The sequence below is a fragment of the Vigna umbellata genome, chromosome 1, assembly GCF_029865625.1.
Source record: "Vigna umbellata cultivar VRB3 chromosome 1, Vumbellata_1.0, whole genome shotgun sequence".
Classification (NCBI taxonomy): Eukaryota; Viridiplantae; Streptophyta; class Magnoliopsida; order Fabales; family Fabaceae; genus Vigna; species Vigna umbellata.
In genome coordinates, this window is record NC_142165.1 from 25,604,978 (window position 1) to 25,621,872 (window position 16,895).

Here is a 16,895-nt window from a genome sequence, read left to right on the forward strand (position 1 = left end):
AAAACATTATTAATCTTCAACTGAATTGGCTTCTTCATAGGCACCTTCAACTCTTCCATCAGCTCTTTGATCCACACGCCTTGACACAAAGCAAAACTCCCTATTATATACTCAACTTCAACTTGAGAGTGCCACCACCGATTTCTTTTTAGAGCACCAAGAAATGGAAGCATTATTCAACATGAAGATATAATCTGAAATGCTCTTTCTCTCAATCGGATCACCTCCATAATCTGAGTCTGTGTAACCTGTTATCTCCTCTACAATTTCTTTCTTCCAATAGGAAATAACACCCCACAGTCCATTGTGCCTTTGATGTACCGTAACACCTTCTTTGCAGCATGCATATGAGATTCCTTTGGTTTTATCATGCTAATCACTCCCACACAGAAAGTTAAATCAGGTATGCTATTACAAATGAAACGTAGTGAACCAATGATTTGCTTGAACTTTGTTTCATCTGCATCCATCTCAGAGTCATCCTTCATCAACTTCATATTGACTTCCAAAGGACTCCTTGCAATATTACACTCCATCATATTAAATCTTTTCAGCAAATCACCTTCATACTTCCTCTGATGCATTACTAATCCAGCAGCTGTATAGGTGAATTCCATCCTCAGGAAGTAGCTCAATCTTCCCAAGTCAGTCATCTCAAATTCAGCTTCCATGATTTTCTTGAATTCATCTATGCTTTCTGGATTAGATCCTATGACAAGTAGATCATCTACATATAGGCAGATGATAACCAAATCTTCCTCTGAATCTCCCTTTACATACATTCCATGCTCGACTATACATTTGTTGAACTTCAGATTGATTAAAAATGAGTCAATCTGCTTGTTCCAAGCTTTGAGAGCTTGTCTTAGTCCATAAATTGCCTTTTTCAGTCTGTATACATGGTGTTCCTTTTTCTTCTTAATGAATCTAGGTGGCTGCATAACGTACACTTCTTCATTAAGGGGACCATGTAAAAATGCAGATTTAACATCAAGCTGAAACAGTGAACACTCCCTTTCACAGGCCACTGCTATCACCAATTGTTTGGGCTCCAATCGTGTTACTGGCGCAAATACTTCGTTGAAATCCACCCCTTGCTTTTGAAGAAATCCCTTAGCCACAAGTCTCGCCTTGTGTTTCGAAATTGATCCATCAGGATTCAATTTTTTCTTGAAAATCCATTTCACCTCAATACATTGTTTTTCGGCTGGAAGATCAACCATTCTCCATGTTCCATTCTTCTCTATGGATCTAATTTTCTCTTCCATCACATTACACTAGACTAGTTGCTTCATATCTTTGGTTTCATTTAATGGTTCTGCTCTAGCCATTAAGGCTAAATGCACAAGATCTCCCCCTTCATCAATTTGTACATCAAAATATGTTTCAAAATCAAAAAATCTGTGAGGCATTACCCTTTGCCTCTGTTTTCTCTAGAATCTAGTGTGTTGAGGTGTATCAATGATCTCTGCAACTTCTTCAGTCTCTACAGGGATGATGTTATCAACAAGGTCATTCACCTTTGTTCTCAGCAGATTGGTTTGCATTTTATTCCAGTCCTACCTCTCCTTTTCAAACACCACAACATCCCTTCTTAGCATCATTTCTCTCTGATTGGATTATAGAGCTTATATGCACATGTAAAGTGATAGCCAACAAATATCATTGCCTCACTCTTATCCTGCAGCTTGGTTCGTTTTTGATCCGGTATGTGCATAAAAGCTAATGATCCAAATATTTTTAGATGGCTGATAGTTGGCTTAACACCTGTCCACACCTCCCACAACACTTTCTCTTTCAACGTCTTTGTAGGACATCTGTTCAAAATATATACAGTTGTTGACACTACCTCACCCCATAAATTTTGTGGCAATTCCTTCTCTTTAATCATGCTCTTGGCCATATTGAGGATTGTCTTATTTCTCCTTTTTGTCATCCCATTATGCTGAGGAGTATATGGTGTAGTGGTTTCATGCGTAATTCCACATGTTTGACAATAGCTCTCAAATGCACTTGAAGTATATTCACCTCCTCCATCAATTCGAAGGATCTTCAATTGCTTTCCATGCTCCCTTTCTGCATATGCTTTGAAATTTATGAAGACATCAAGTGCATCACTCTTCATTTTGATCATATATCCAAAGCATTTTGTTGAATTCATCAACAAAAGTTATAAAGTATTTGTTTCCAGCCAAAGAAGATACCTCAAACGGTCCGTGATAGACTGTCGTTGAAGCTATCAAATTAATACTACTTTTCAAGGCAACTTTAGTATTGCCAAGTAGTATTTAAGAAAGTAGATAGGGTTAACGTAACCCTGAATCGTCTCCCAACGAACACAAAATTGATTTCGAATATCTGACTCTTATGAATGTTATGCAATCCTTATGAATAAAAGTAATGGTTTAAGAATGTTTAAAGAATAAATAAGAAAGTTAAAAATAGTTATGATGAAATAGGCTAATTACACTGCTTTTCCAAGATAGATTCATCATCGGTTATTCACAGATAATTGTTCAATTGATTATTATTCAAGTTTCAAATTAATTAAAGTACATTCTTAATTAATTTGAGGGCGATCATGCATTTAACCAAAGTAAATTCTCAATCAAATGCAAAACATTTCTAGATTATTCACAATAAATTCAACCAAAGTACATTCTCAATCAAATTTTATTGTGTTTAATCATGTCTATTCTTAAATCTCTTAACTAAATTAAAAGCTAATCAATCAAAGTAAATTCTCAATTGATTATAATTGAAATTATTACTAATCAACCAAAGTACATTCTCAATTGATAGTAAAAATCATTTAATCATATGAAAGTTCCTAAATTAAATCAAAGTAAATTCTCAATTAAACCTAGAAACCCTAGAATTCATATAATCAATATGCATGTAGATTCAAACACATTATGATGCAAAAATCTTTACTTTTAACAAGATAGAGAGATGAAAGACATAGAGAAAGAACAACTTAAATCAATAATCAAAATAAACAATCGTATTACATCAATCTAACCTCAGAATCCATAATGGAATTACTGCAGAATAGCCCTAGATGCTTAGCTCTCCATGAATGAAGTTGAATACAAGATGAAAGAAAAGTGAGAGGAGTATGAGAGAATGAAAATATGAAGTGAAGTCCCTCTTTCTGCATCCCTTGGGTCTCTTTATATAGGCTTGATTGGGCTTGGACTCTGAATAGTTTGTTGATAAGATATTTTCTGTTGATATATTATATCTTTCAAATATTCATTAGATTAAATCAGTTTTAAAGAATACTTGATAGATATTAACTTAATTATCTTATATCCTATATCTTCCAAATAACTAAAAGATTTAAATAATGATAAAATTATTTGGAAGATATTTTCTGTTGATATTCGCAAATTAAATTCAACAACTGAATTTTATCTTTTAGATTTTCTGACTTTCCAAAATTGCACAAATACCCTAAAATTTCCTCTATCTACACTTTAGCCCCTTCTGAATTTTTCAAATAAAATCTGATTTTGGGCCTTGAATTGCCATTTGAACCAATAAAACTTATATTCTCAGCTGCACAAATAAACATTAGAACATCCAAGAATAATTTATGCACTGAAACTCACTTTTTACGTCTCTTTATTTCCCAAAACCCAACAATTCCAATCATCACAAATTCACTTAAAATCAACCATTTAAGCACAATTATCCCATCAAAAATTTGAACTTTAAAGCATAAATGTGGGCATAAATATGCACTCATCAGTCCGCATATGTTAGAATGCACCAACTCCAAGCAATATTTTGCTTTTGTTCTCATCTGCGACTTGAAAGGTTTTCTGGTTTGTTTACCAGCCAAGCATGATTCACATATACTCTCAGGTATAGTGATTTTCAGTATTCCAGATACCATGTTTTTCTCACCAAGGTGCTTCAGGTCTTTGAAATTTAAATGGTCAAACCTTAGGTGCCAAATCCAGCCTTCATCTTTATTCATAGCACTCATGCACTGCAGATTTTCTACTGCATTCATATTAATCTGAAATGTCCTGTTCTTTGAAATCTTGCACCTCAAGATCAAGTTCTTGTTCACATCAAAGAGTTTCATCCTATCATGTTCCCATCACAGCCGTGAACCCTTTCTCCACCAACTGGCCAACACTCAATAGGTTACACTTCATGTCAGGAACGAATATAACATTAGTGATCACAGCATGTGATCTATTCTTCCTTCTTACTGTCACACCCCCCATTCCTTCTACTTTTAGAGTGCTATCATCAACAAATTTTACCTTACTTCTCTCTGTTGCATCAAAGTTGATTAGTCACTCCCTATAACAGGTCATGTGGTTTGCTGCATCAAATTTTATTCGATATGGGACTTTGTTTGTATCTAACAATAATTATGTTTGATACTTTGTAAAAAAAAATTGGAAAGTAAGATGTTCACCAATCACAATAGCAACTATAAGTTTTTGTTTGCCAATAACTCTTTTAAAAGAGGGAGTTTGACAACTGTTGTGACCTCGGCAAGCGTACCGAATCGTTCTAGTAATAAACCGGTAAGTCCGGATATCGTTTCACAAGAGATTTGCTTAGATTCACTGATTGTTAAAGTTTACTAATTTAGCGATTATTAAACGTATTTTTATAACACACTTAAGATTAGCATACAGATTTAAAAAGTGGTAAAAATAGTCGAATTTAGGTTCATTGGGGTTGACATTCAAGTTCATCACTTATATAATTTTCTACTAACACAATTCCTCAAAATTAAGCATCGACATCCTAGGCGCATACAAGCCTCTGATTCCTCAGATGACAATTTCTGAATCATTCAAACTAAATCACTAATCCCTTAGCAAATTCAGTTCTCAGATTTTCCTTAAACACAATGTCACAGATGACTAAAAGTTCCAATCTATGTCTAGAATTGAAATCCCTTAGTTGTTCTATCCTAGGTCCACGGTCTCATGCATTTTCCAATGATTTAACCGTTTAATTAGCTCAGATTTCCATTGTAGGCATGAATAATCAAGATAGAACACAAAATTCATACAAGATCATGTATTAACAGATAGATTACAAAGAGTTTCAGAACTTTACTCTCAACCCCAGTGAAATGGAGTTTTAGCTACACATATGCATCTCAAAAGCAATAATTGATGGATGGGATGGTAGAAAGTGATGGTTTTGCACCTTGGAAGCACCCATACACGAGCTAGACGCGAGCTGCAGCGTTCCCACTGTCTCCCCCCTCTCTCTGGTTCAGTTTCGCGACATTTTAAAGGGAAGGACCTTAAGTGAATTCTCGCTGGGCGACTGGTGCAGGCTCGCTGGGCGAGGAGCTCCAGCTGGCTGGGCGAGTGATGCACTCCAAGTCTTTGATATTATCCAATCCTTATTCTTGGATATAAAAAGCATCAATACACATTTAAACATTCAAAACTATACTTACATCAACATTTATATACTTTTCATGAGAATAAACACTTAAACTACTCAAAAGCACAACATTTTAAGTAACAAATACAAGTAAAGTTTACATTTATCAACAACATCGATTATTAATTTTAGTGCTACTCATCATGTTTCTTCCTCTCCATAAAATTTTTCTTCTTACAAACAAATTAATCCTATAGTTGTTAGTTTACCTAACGGATCAAAAGTTAATGTTACTCATGTTGGTATAGCCAAAATCAGTGATTTTTAAAGATGTTCTATATATTTCTATTTCTTTTATAAATTTAATATCTATTTCAAAATTAACCTCTACTCTTTAACTACCCAAAATATGAAATTTACAAGATCTCTTAACTTTTAATATGTATTTAAATTATATTTTAGATTATTCCAACACTAATATATATATATATATATATATATATATATATATATATATATATATATATATATATATATATATATATAACGCAAATTCCTATCTTAATAAATAATACAATTTTATATTTGTATTGATATATTATATATCTTAAAAATTGTTACAAAACACACCTTAGTTATCGTTGTATATTTTTAATTTTACTATTTAGATAATATTAATACTTATACAATTGTGAACAAATCACATTCATCCGGTCTTATCTTAGATTGTTTAGGTCGTAATTGAGTATCAGGTTAGATGATAAAAATAGAATTAAACTGTTCAAGTAACACCTATAAATTTTCTTTATCTATTTAATTATATCTTTTCAACATAAACTCAATTTAAAATATTTAAATGCAATTGCTCATAATAACTTAATATTGGTGGTAAGCCAAACAAAGAAAAAAATTGATATAACCAAAAGCTAAAAGTTAAGAAAGTGTGTGACATATACATGACCTTGTTTAAAATATTTATGACCAAGAATTCATAGTATTTGAATGCAACTCTGGTCCTCACAAATGTATCAATTTGATTGAGTTGCCAAATAAAATTTTACACATGCCTTCAAATTCTTGCATATATCATTATCAAAAGAGTGACAATTTATATTCACATTATGTATTATTTTAAGATATCAATATATATATATATATATATATATATATATATATATATATATATATATATATATATATTAAAGTGACTAAATTCATTGCTGATAACTATATACCCATTGGAATGTTTGAAAATTGACTAGTTACAATATGGCCAGTAAAGCTAATTTGTGTCCACTAGATTGGAAGAAATCCTTGACAGAAATGTAGATCATAGTTGATATTGAAAATTCCAGTAACAAAGAGATATATATTAAATGGAAAAATATGAACATACTATTTGTGATCTTTGTGTTTATCTTTTTCTTTCTTAGAATTTTAAGGAAGATCCTCACACCAATAAGGTTACTGTTGAGACTATTTAATATAAAATAAAATTTATGAAATTTAAAACAAATTAAAAACTTAGAAGACAATACTCAAATTTAATCATTTGTACTAATCTAAAAATTTATTTCACCCTAATCTTTGTAAATTAAATTTTGTTAAATTACTCTTAATCAAATCAATTTATAGTTACTGGCTTCCATTATTTCACTTTAAGGATACATCAACTACTTAATTAATAATCTTAATCAAATATAAGAACTAAGAATTGATTAAACATTAACATCAATTTCCCAAATAAGTATTTTTGTTATAAATATTATCGAATTTAAAGATATATAAACTCACTACAAGACATGTGATGTCATTCCCAATATAAAAAAAAGTTAAAAACAGTAAATTTGAAGATTTTCTTTATATATTATTTATCTCTTCGTTTTCACCTAATACGATACTATAATTATTTATAAAAAGAAATAGAAAATGTAAGTAGTTGAAATTTGAAAAATCAATTGACGGTGGTGGAAATTCAAAGTTAAGTTGTAATGTCATGTTTTCTGTTCCCTAAAGCATGCTCCATGGCAAGGAAATGTGAGGTGAAACAGTAAAATGAGTCTGAAATGAAAGAAGAAACAATCCATATAAGCCAACCACACGATACCAAAATTATTCCATCACGTGTTTTCCACGTGAAGACAAAGATGGCATGTCGGCTGCAAATTTTTTCTATTTTCTAGTTTTTCTTTCTTTACATTTTATACGTATTTGCATGTGATTGGTTCCCCGATTAGATTTTACCCGATCATTTTCCCCTCTTTTGTAATATATTTTTCCAAATTTCTAAGCTGTTCTATCTTATCTGTAAAAAAACAAAAATATTTCAAACCAACATGCTTTTTAAGAATTAAAAACAATTTAATTAGGTTTTAAATTTCTCTTATATTCATATAGTTTTATTTGAGTTTTTTTCATAAGTATTTAATTATATTTTTTAGTGCCTAAAAACTGTTGATTAAATTATGATTTTGGTGCATATATTTTACAAAATTATTAATTTACTTTTTTATTTTCCATTCATATAAGTTTGGTCCTTATTATTTTTAACGGAATTTTAATATTTAATCTTTAACATTTACATTGTGCATTTTATTTTTCCAATTTCATATATCTTGTTCAAAGTAAAAAAAAAACACATATAATTAAATAGAAAACAGTATTATAAAACTTCATATGAGAGGATATATCCCAACAAGAAAACATGAAGGATCCATTTATACTTGGAAGCCCTACACATGATTAAGACCGAGCATAACTGCTAGTATAAGACCGAGCGCTTGACCAAGAACGAGCACTAGTACAAGAGAGAGAACTACCACCTAAGACGAACAGTCATGAACAGGTAAGATTAAAGATACCGAACCCAATTCATGACCAAGTACCTGAACATGACCGAGCAATCAACAGCGAACGCTCAATTATCTACATAATTCTGCAGAATTATGAACAAGCTAGATTTTACCAAAACTAAACAATTTACCTAACTTCTAATCCTCCAAACATGAATCATAAACACCTTTACACCTATCCAAGGTTACCTAAAATCTTTCTAACACCAATCTAAAAGATCTCTTAACAGATTTCACATAGATTATGCAGAATCAATAACCCAATGACAAAAAATCCATTTTCCTACTATTTACATGTTTTAAGGCAACTTAAAGGTTCTAACAATTCTAAATAAACTTTCCGAGACGTACTTTACCACCCAATTTCACTCCTAACCTCAAACTTTCATTTTCCCTTATTCACTTCTTAAAAAAAATAGCACAGACCGAACGCTTTTCTGCAGAAAACCTAACCAGTTCACAGGTTTCAGCCATACACAGAACTTCAAACACAATTCAATCAAACATCCACTTATTCAATCAAACATCCACTTATTCATACATGCAAACGTCCAAACAGAAATTCCAAACACAGAAAAACATAATTAAATTACTAGCTTCCCTTACCTCGAATGAACCAGACAAATTCTACACTTCCACAGTCTTGCCTAACCTCCACGTAACTTCTAAAGCAGCCTACAAATTTCTGATCGGTGAAAAGGAACCAACCAAAGGATCAAAAGACAGAAAACATATTCAGCGAAGTAGTTGATGAACACATGCAAGTTGAACAGTGCTTGCATGTAACAGAACAGAAAATGCAGGAACCTCAAAGGACGAAGGAATTGAACTTACCAACTCCAAAACAACAACTTGATCGGTGAAAAGAGAAGCTCTTGACACTAGGAAGGCTCAGGAACAGCCTGATTGATGATCAGATGAAGAAAAAGTAAGAATTTCTAGAGAGAATTTGTAGAGAGAATGAGGAGATAAAAGAATTCAGAAATTTGGAAAGAAGAAGTGCATGCAAAGAATGAACGAGATTTTAAAATTTTTGCTTATATACTACCACCGAAATCGTGCGGTCCAATCAGCTGCATACACTTGGTTTTCACTGAATTTTTCGATCCTTACAATGTGTATATTCATAATTATTTTCATGAGTCAATGTTATTTTAGATTATGAATAAAAACAAATTAATTATTAATGAATAATAAACTTTTTTTTTAATAAACCAATTCACAATTTTCTTAAAATAGTAAGCAAAATGTATCTGAATTGGTCATTGAAAAAAACAAAGATTAATTGGTATTTGATTTTCCAAACGAGTGTATTCTCTTTTGATTTTCATTCCTAATGAGAATAAAGAGAAAGAAGCAGAAAAAGAAATATGGTCAGACGAGTTATTATATAAAGTTTTCCTGAAAGCATAAAAAGAAATTAAAACGAATTATATAAAATTTTCCTGAAAGCATGAAAAGAAATTAAAAGTAGGATAAAATTGGAGTAAATAAAGTTACTTTTTTTGTTAAAGAGTGAGTAGTCTCCTCAAAGGCTTGTTATTTATGAAAATAATGCGTGGTAGACAAATTTGAGTGGGCATCAACTCAAGCAGTGTGTTCAATAATTTTAGTAAGATATGTTACAATCGTGCGTGCAAGCGTGACAGAGAGAAAATGTTTCTATTCGCCAATTGTCTTAAAAAACTTTTGCAAAATTTATTTAGATGATGTGGAGGAGATAAATTAAGGATTTAATAAATGAAAAAATTTACTAAAACTTATATTACAGCATCGAAAAATACACGAGAATGCTTTAATAACATTTTTTTAATTTCAATAAGAAATTTTTCTGTTTTTTATTTTATTTCTTAACTAACATTAAATACTTTTAATAAAGTTATTAAGCTTTGTTGACTTTATGTACCAGCTTTAGAACGATTTGATCCATTTAGTCTATGATCTATATGCGTTTGTGTAGGGTTGAATAGTAAACTTATAGAGAAAGCAGTTTTATAAAATTAATAATTATATCTTAAAAACCAAAAAGAAATTATTATAATAAAGTATTTAAAAATTGTTTTGTTATATATATATATATATATATATATATATATATATATCAAATTATTGTATTTAAAATTAAAATTAATTTTATTAATATGACTTATGCAGTAAAAATAGTAATATTATTTAAATTTTTAAAATATATTTTATTTTTTACTATTGAAAAGCAGATCAAAATGATATAAAGTTAGGTCAAAAAACGATTAACTTATTGAAAATACTCTCAGACAAACCCAGTACAAATTCATTTAATTTAATTTATTAAATGTTTCGAGTCGAATTGAATTGGTTGACGCGGAGTCAAACTGAATCAATTCTAATTGATTGCTCGATTAATTAGTTTATCTAGAAATTAATTAAGAATTAAAATTTTGACTTAATATGCTAAATAAAGAAGAGTTGGACATGAAGACAAAACACGATAACCATCATTAATTATAGTTTAGGAAACTTCACTTAATGCAAAGTACAAAAAACCTGCCCTAAAATATTGGCTTCTTGGTGAACGTGGCTGTACCTCATTATATGTTTTCCACTATTGACATTATTCCTTTTGAATCTCAAACTCAAAACTATTTTTAGAAATTTTATTGCAAACACTTGTATTCATAGAACTATCATGGAGTTTTTGTGGATCTTTAGAAACAATGTTTGGAGTTGTTCTCATGAATTGAAAATACCTTCTCACTTTCTTCACTAGAAAATTGTTGTTATATTTTAGAATTTTAATTTAACAATTTTTTATGTTATGTAACTATTACTTTTTATGTTTAATAGTCTTTTTGGTCTCCACTTTCGTTACCTAATCTCAATTTAGTCTCCATTTTTAAAAATGTTTGGAATATGTTCATAGTTAGTAAAATTTGCATCTAATTTGTCTCTTCCGTTAAGTATCATCAAACGGAGTTAATTTATTAATGATGTGACACCAGTTATGTAATATAATATATGATCTATTAAACGGAGTTAATTCACTAATCTGTTAAGATTTTTATTTTTATATAATATAATCTATGATCGTCAGTTTAGGATCGGACGGTTTACACAATAAAAAACAATCATTTAATCATCTAGAGACAAGTCGGTTAGATTCTGTTAACTGAGCAGTTATCTTTAAACAACAATTAAGATTGATGATTAACTTAAATCAAAATACGATTATTACCAGTTGGGTGGTGATGAGATTGGTGTTAATATAAAACCCATTTTGAAATTTATAAATACATTCTTGAGGTAACGAGGTAGATTAGTTAAATTTATTAGCTATTTATGACTTAATTTATCACATATTTGTTGACTTTAATATTAAAGTATCTTTAACATATAACCTATCCACTGGGTTGAATTGAATAAAGTAAAGAAAAAACGGTAACACGTACCAACAGTTGGATACATATATATGATATGAAAGACTTATACCTTCAATTCCATAACAAATCATATTGGTTAATTTTTTTATTTTTATTTAATATAAAACTTAGATTCGTATTTGGATTTTTGAATAAAATTGGACTAAAGAAAAATGATAAGCTGATGAAGAAAAGGGAGCGATCCATAGAATGATAATTTATTTACTTACTCGTGAAAGTAATATATGATAAAGTGGAAAGTAGGGAGCTTTAAGTAATTAAAGAAAGCGGAAGCTTTTGGGGACAAAGAGTTGTTGAACCTATGATTTAACCACCACACACTTTAGCATGATCGATTGGTTAGGATTTTGATCTCTCCACTTAGTCACAGACAGATGAATGTAACACTTTCCACTCCTTAAAGAGCCTAAACACATAACCAAATTCTGTTCAACATAAAATCAAAATAATGGTCCACAATTTTCCTGCTTCTCTTTGTTTCTTGTGTGCACCACTCTTCAATGAGGCTCCTTCTCTGCAATCATTATGATTTATTATATTTTCACTTTGGCACCTTCTCAATTGTTATTTATTTCTTTACTCACAAAATTAAACATGCTCTTCTTGTATATTTGGCAATCTCAGAGTCTCAAGTAAAAGTCCATTCACATCTGGGCTAAGCATGAGCAGTGAAAATCATCATTACTTTTACCATCAGAACCTGCAAATCCATCGCAGAACCACGTTTCTGCCAATGCTATGTGCAAGGCCATCATCCATGAAAGATGTCAGTCTTCCACGGTGGAGAGACCAAGCAGGATCCTTTTCCAATGACCCTTTGTCCCCAAGAATTGGTTGCATGGGTCAGGTCAAGAGGCACAACAAAATACTTGGACTTCTCACAACCAAAACTACCACCACCACCAACATCAACATCAACATCAACATCATTTCCCCCTCTGTTAACTATGCCAAGCTTAAAAAGCTCTTTTCTGCCAAAAACTTAGCCACCACCACCACCACCACCACTAGGCCAAGAGGAACAGAAAACAGTGGGAATGTGCCCAGAAGCCACAAGAAGCATATGTGTAAGAGAAATGAGAATGTTGTTCCCATAAGCATTGAAAACATGGATCTTCCTCTACCTGTGATCAAGAGAGTGCAGAAGCCAGAGGAAGAGAGGCAAGTGGATACTCTTTGGAAAAGAAGGTCTGGTGGGGCTGCATTGAAAACCTTACAACTTCAACAGATTCATCGTTCCAGACATCATCCTCGGCTTACAAGTGTTTGATGAGTCATCGGATATGCCAGATGCAAAATTCTTCTTCTGTTTTTTCCTTTTCTCTTTGAATTTTTACATTGGATATAATCTAAATGGCATGTTTTTAGTTTTCGTGCTGTTTGATTTCCTGGTGTATCTCACATGGAGTTGGTTCAGAATATCCTAGTTATGTTGTATATATATATATATATATCATCATGAATAGATCAGATCATAGATCTAGCTTTTCTGTGTGTTCCAATATTAACCAAAAGAACCTACAATGGAAGTTTCTGTGTAAAAGTTGCAGGATCTGTGCCAGAAAACACCATGAATAACTTAACACGATGCAGATAATTGATCACATTACCAGCATCAGTGTTTCACAAAGGAAAGCCCTTATTCATTAATGAGTTATTATGATCATAAAAGTTAACAACATTTAGTGGTAAGAATATTATTTAATGTAATTATTGAAGATCCTAACTATGCTATAAATAAGAAAGTTTATAATATATAAAGGAATAAAAACTTTATTATATAAATGGTATTGTATGATTAAGTTAGATGTAAAGTCAGCAATTTACCGTAATATTCTCAACAATGTTGTACAGTAAAACATGAAATTCAGGAAGTCATGGATTTGAATTTTCAATTCTGATTCTGAAGCTTATGCTGGAGCAATGCAAATCACAGTACAAAACTTATATCACTGGATGCACGAGCAGCAGTTCCCACTGCATAATGCTAAAAACATTAGCTTATTGCCATGAAAATATATGGAAAATCGTGTTCTGTTGGATCAATTTTATTGATCAGAGTAAAATATCAAGAATTTTTAAAAAAAAAAAATAGACTATTTTACTATTTAAGTACAATTTACAAAATTCTAATTATATTTTTTCTAATTTTGCAAATTGTGAGAATTCTGTTATTACTAAGTAATTTATTTATTTTAATTATTAACTTTAATTTAAACAACTAATAACTTCTCCAAATAATTATCTAATTTGACTTTGAATTTAAATTTAAAATTTTTGTAAATATCTATTGAGAATTTTAATATTTTTGCATATTTTAATTTTCCAATTTTTTTAAAAAAAATTGTACCTTTTTAATATTTTCTTTAAATAATTTCTTTATAAGTAAACCTAAATGTTTTACATTCATATTACTAATTTTTAACTTTACGTTAGATCTTTTTTCAAGTATTTCCACTTACAATCATATTATTATTTAAATTTTATTTATAACTTATTACACACAAAAAAATTATTACATAAACTATTTTAACCAAATAAATATACATTTATGAAATTTAATTTTACAAAAAGACAACCATAAAAATAATATTTTATTATGATAATTTTTCTATTACTATAATTACAGTATATTAAATTATCATAATTTTTCAAAAAAACTTATTTCTAATTAATTTATATATATTAAATTAAATATATTTTTTAAAATTATATTCACGTGAGTTTATAAAAAAAATTAATAAATTAATTTATTATAAATAAATATACAAATTTACAAAAGTAAAAAAAAAATGTTGCTAAGAATTTATTCCTTAAAAAACAGAATTTCAACATCAAGCAACTTACAAAATCAGAAAAAATTAGATGAGAATTTGTTTTTTTATAGAAAAATATTTTAAAGTTTTGGAATTTTTTTTTAATAATCTTTTCAAGTTAATAAAATTGAAAAATGGTTAAAAAAAATGTCTAAGATACCACCATTTATTTCAGAATATATATGCAATTTCAAAAAATATATGTACACCACCATGTTACAGAAAAACAGCTCATACATTAATTTTCTCTTTTATAGTTACAACTTACAACAAGTAATTAATGCCTTCATTTCATTCCTCCAGCAGTTTAATAAAATGGAGTACAAATAAAAAGAATGAAATGCACTTACAGGTTTAAATCAGTTTAAATAAGCATGAACAAAGGCTTAAGAATAAAATAAAATCTTTCTTTAAATCATCTAATTTCAATATTAACAGACAGATAATGCAAATAAAGAATTTAAGACCTATCTGTGTTAGATCAACCATTTCTATCAAATTTTCTTCTCACTATTATTAAGGCTTAAATCTTCAGTTGGTATCAAAATTTATCATATAATTATTGTTAGAGATATCATTATCCTGTGCATAGAATATATAATCTCTGAACATATCTGTGGCATTCAAAATAACAACTTTTTAATAGAAAACTTTGTTAAACTTCCAATACCTCTTAAATTAATTGGTTTACTAGTTTAGCTTTAATATTCAAGAAATGCTTAAAGAAAACTATATTAATAATACAGTTATACCGTAAGCAATTAAATATTCAAAAGAGTAAAATATTAGGGCAGAAAAATAATACAAGCCTTTTTATATTATTCACTTTCAACCCTTAAAAATTTCATTTAATTTTCAAGAATCAACCTTAGATTGAAGGATTAGACTATAAACAAATTATGTAAAGAGTTTCCTATGTAATCTCTTAAAATATATCAAATTTTAGTTGACAAAAATATCTCTATTCATAAAAAAGACATACTTTAAACACATGATATTTAATAATTTTTATTTTGAATTTAAAATAAAAAAATAAAAAAAATTCATAAATTATTCAAATATCCTTAACCTTAAAATTTAAAATCCATAATATATGAGGGTATTTTTGTCAACTAAAATTTAGTATAGGTTAAGAGGTTACCTAAGTTAGCAAACTCATTTATATGTAGTTAATTTGTTATTATTTCTTATTTATATTTTGGGTTTAGTCTATATTATTTTTATTATAAATATATTATCCTTTTTGAATATTTAATAAAAGATAGTTTAATTTCATATATAGTTTTTTATTGTATTGAATATGGTATTTAGAGTTTTTGGTTCTTTGAAAAAAAAATTGTTGTCCCTACCCAGTGCAACTGCTACCACCACCGTCTTTGTTCACTGCCACCATTGTCATCGGAGCATCAGTTTTAATCGAGGACCACACGGTTCTGCTTGTCTCAGCCAAGCGACCACAACACCATCGAGATCGCCCTCGTCAGAGTCTAAACATGCTCTCACACGCCGATCACAATTTGTTGTTGCCTTCCTTTCCAATCGTACGTGGCAGTGCGTGCATCATCGTCTCCAACACTGACCACCTTCGTTGGACTCATCACAACTTCCTCTCTCATGATTTGGTCTTCTTGTGTTGTTGCGTTGATTGGGCCTCTTTTTATTTTTAGATTTTTCTCTCTCTTTGGTTTGTTCATAGCTTATTCCTTTGTTGTCTCTTCGGACCTTTCTATAATGTTACTGGTATGTTACTTGGATAGTTATTCAAATATTTTTGAAAATGTTTGGATAATGTCAAACCTACGTTGAAGGTGCTCCATTAAACTCACTTTTTAGTAATAAAAATTATTCTTTATGGAAAGTTAAAATGCAAATTTATTGACATATATGTGTTTGGGAAGATTTTGTAAATGAACCTTTATATATATATATATATATATATATATATATATATATATATATATATATATATATATATATATATATATTTCATTTAAATTAAAATTAACTTCTTACTTTTAACATATTAAGGTAGCACTCTAAATTTTTGTAACAATTCAAAGAAACAAAAAACACGCTTACCCACTTAGATTTCTTCTATTCTTCATTCTTATAGATTTACTATCCACCAATAATTAGGAATGGTAAATCTGTAATAGATAGTTGGTATCCAAAAGTAACTATTACATGTAAATAGCAAAGATGTTAATATCTATTTATAAACGGATTGGGTGCAGGTATCATACTACCCACTTATATTTGTAATCTTCAAAAAATAAAAAAAAAATTATATTATTATTTTAAATTTAATTTATATTTTATTAGATTAAATTTAATTAAAATTAAAATTATTTATATTTAATTTAATTTATATTTGATATTTTTTGTATTTTATTTTAAAATTTTATAAAATATGTTTCTTTAAATATTTGCATATATTC

General features: G+C 29.5%; 1 protein-coding gene across 1 annotated transcript; it reads left to right on the top strand.

The window, feature by feature from the left end:
* Positions 1 to 12,058: 12,058 nt before the first annotated feature.
* LOC124847236 (uncharacterized) lies at positions 12,059 to 13,193 on the top strand. Its single transcript, XM_047324678.2, has one exon. It carries the CDS (start codon positions 12,303 to 12,305, stop codon positions 12,909 to 12,911), a length of 609 nt encoding a protein of 202 aa, XP_047180634.1. The 5' UTR covers positions 12,059 to 12,302; the 3' UTR covers positions 12,912 to 13,193.
* Positions 13,194 to 16,895: the final 3,702 nt, after the last annotated feature.

Bases quoted from the DNA above. Each gene is read 5' to 3' on its own strand.
- LOC124847236 (XM_047324678.2), top strand. From the start codon at position 12,303: ATGAGCAGTGAAAATCATCATTACTTTTACCATCAGAACCTGCAAATC.